The following is a 2584-nucleotide window of genomic DNA, read 5'->3' on the forward strand; positions in this document are numbered from 1 at the left end:
CTAACACTTACATGAATGAGCGTGATAATGGGACGATACTGCGGTGCGGCCCGGGAGAATGCTGCAGCCCCCGACTGGTCGACGATATAAATAAAATATTTTCATGCCGGTTGCTGCTGACGAGACATAAGTTGACGTGGCTTATGAGTGTGGTGGAGATACGCTGTGGGCGATATCGTATCCAATGGGTTCACTCTGAATGACGCGCAAAGCCCTACACCAAAGTCGTTGGAAAAACGAGATTCACCTCTGAAAAAAGCTGTCGTAGTAAACGGTAATAACAGTCTGTGACCTGAAAACTTTGGACGGTGGAAAATCCCTGTTTAGAGCAATGAAGATGTCAAAAATTTTACCCAGAGTTTAGAACAAATGTCCTGACCGAAGAAAATGGATTGATGGAAAATAGCACTGCAGATTTATCTGACTCGGTTTACTTAACTGAACCAACGCGTGAACCTTCCATAAAAGGAAACAATTACTTGTCTGCGAACGGCAAAGCCACGGTCTGGGGAAAGGACTACAGTTGAATACACTGCAGAGTAGCAATATATAAGTCATGTGAATAAAATCGACAACCACGTTTTCACTGGAAACCGACTACACGATTACATGTGCGCAGTATCGCTTGTTGAAGCCATTCTGAAGCAGAGGTTCATCATCATCATCATCATCATCATCATCATCATCACGACCACCGTCATCATCATCAGAAATTATTGTGCCATTTAAGACGCCCAAGCGTCCTGGTTTTAGTGAACGTAATACGTAGGACTAAATTCAGAGGTGTAGAACTAATGTGTGTCAACGTTCATTCAGGGGTATGGCCGAAAACAGCATTACTCCCCGGTAAAACTGGTGAGAACTTGCAATATTTTCTTGCCTGCCAGCAAAAGCTTGAATGGAGCGTAATATTTCATGATAGCCAATAGCTTTACAAGCTTTAAAACTTGCCTTAGATGTGAAAACTTTTTCCGAAGCGTGCCTCATCTTTCCTTCTGATTAGAACTTTTCTGCCTGTTGGCTATTCATCCTAAGAGAAATGCTCGTTTGAATCGTCACTTAGGTGTTACCATCACAGCTACGGATATAGAACGGTCTATCGAACTTATCGAAATTGTCAAAACTGCGGTCATATTGATGAGTTGTATTCACTGGGAGTGACTATGTGAGCAAACATGCGCGAATTGTATCGGTCGGGCAGGTTTGGTGTAGCGAAAACAGCAGCTGGACAGTTGATAGTAATTTTGAGAATCTCCAAAACCTTTTTTATAAGAAGTGAGTACGCACGATCTTTGTTCTGGCTATTATTGAAAGTCAGCTTATTGCTCCCTGAAGTAAAGGCGTTTGAATCAAATAGATAATATTTTACAGTGTAGTCAAGCCCTACCAAGATGCTTTGCAGACCGGGCTGCTACTCAATTTACTGTAAGCTTTAACCATTTCAGTATCCGCTGCTGTCGTGCAAACTGGTTATAACGTCCGCAAGTTTTCATGTTAGAACTACCGCAATGGCGAGCATATTTCTTCTTCGCCTTCACCTCACTTATCTATCACATCAGTTGTCCAGCACTGTCGTACTAAGAGACAATTCATAAGTAAGCCGTTCGAATGTAAGTACCACGCATCATATCGTTATTGTGTCCGACCTAAACGTCGCACGGCTCGTGTTTACAAACGGCACTAAATAAACCAACCCTCCCAGGTTTTGGGGTCCACATACTTGTACAACATTGTGGGGTGGACGGGTGGCGAGGTCGGAAGCAGAGAGAGAGAGGCGTGTATGTATAAAATCAGTCGACACGCTCACCTGGAACGTGATAATAATCAGCCGTATTGAAAACAACGGCGAAGATCGTCGTTTCTATGCCGAAGCATGACATTAATGGGCACCCAAATTGCTGATCTACGACCTCCTCGTCCGACGGAGCCAGCTGATCCCGTTCGAGGTCCGGCACAACCTGTAGCCGAGTTTCTACACAATGACAGTCCGGCGAGCAAGCAAGAAGGCAGCTGTGTGTGCCAACGCGTGACCACCGACTGCAATCGGCTCGAGGCGGAACGCTTTGAAGCTACGTCGACCACTTGTGTGTTTGGGTGTGGGTAAAATTGCGGCACATCTGGCTGGGAGTGACCGTAGTATCTATGCCAGTCGATTTTGGTGTGGATATATGCGGATATATATTAGTTGGCGTGTTGTGAGGGTTTTGTGTTTGGCGGCATTTTCTTTCCTGCATTTTCCTGTCCATTAAACAACAAGAGACTGATTTATTAACAAAGCTTTTAGCGCCTTCCGGTTGGCGCTTCGATATTGGTAAACATCGAAAAGTGGATGATCTGTGAGTTCTGGCAATGCTGCCTTGTGGATGTAATTTCCTGGCGTGTGTGTGTGTGGCAAGTCTCTAGGTAAGCCGCAATAAGATATGTCTCACTATACATATAAGGGAATATTCAACTGACCGAATACACCCATTCAAGAATCACGTTGATGCTAAAGAGAGGCTTAGCTTAATCTCTCGTTCATGGTACTCTCCAATTGAATGTGCTGCACAAAGGTGGCCTCATGTTTCATTAAAATGATATTCCA

The 2584-nt window shown here is 44.3% G+C and overlaps 1 protein-coding gene across 1 annotated transcript; it reads left to right on the forward strand.

Annotated features, from left to right (window-relative positions):
* Window positions 1–1873: 1873 nt before the first annotated feature.
* Window positions 1874–2104, forward strand: T265_00087 (hypothetical protein; the record flags this gene model as incomplete). Its single annotated transcript, XM_009163744.1, has 1 exon — window positions 1874–2104. The coding sequence occupies one exon, from the start codon at window positions 1874–1876 to the stop codon at window positions 2102–2104; it is 231 nt and encodes a 76-aa protein (XP_009162008.1).
* Window positions 2105–2584: the final 480 nt, after the last annotated feature.

The sequence above is a fragment of the Opisthorchis viverrini genome (genome assembly GCF_000715545.1).
Source record: "Opisthorchis viverrini unplaced genomic scaffold opera_v5_1, whole genome shotgun sequence".
Classification (NCBI taxonomy): domain Eukaryota; kingdom Metazoa; phylum Platyhelminthes; class Trematoda; order Opisthorchiida; family Opisthorchiidae; genus Opisthorchis; species Opisthorchis viverrini.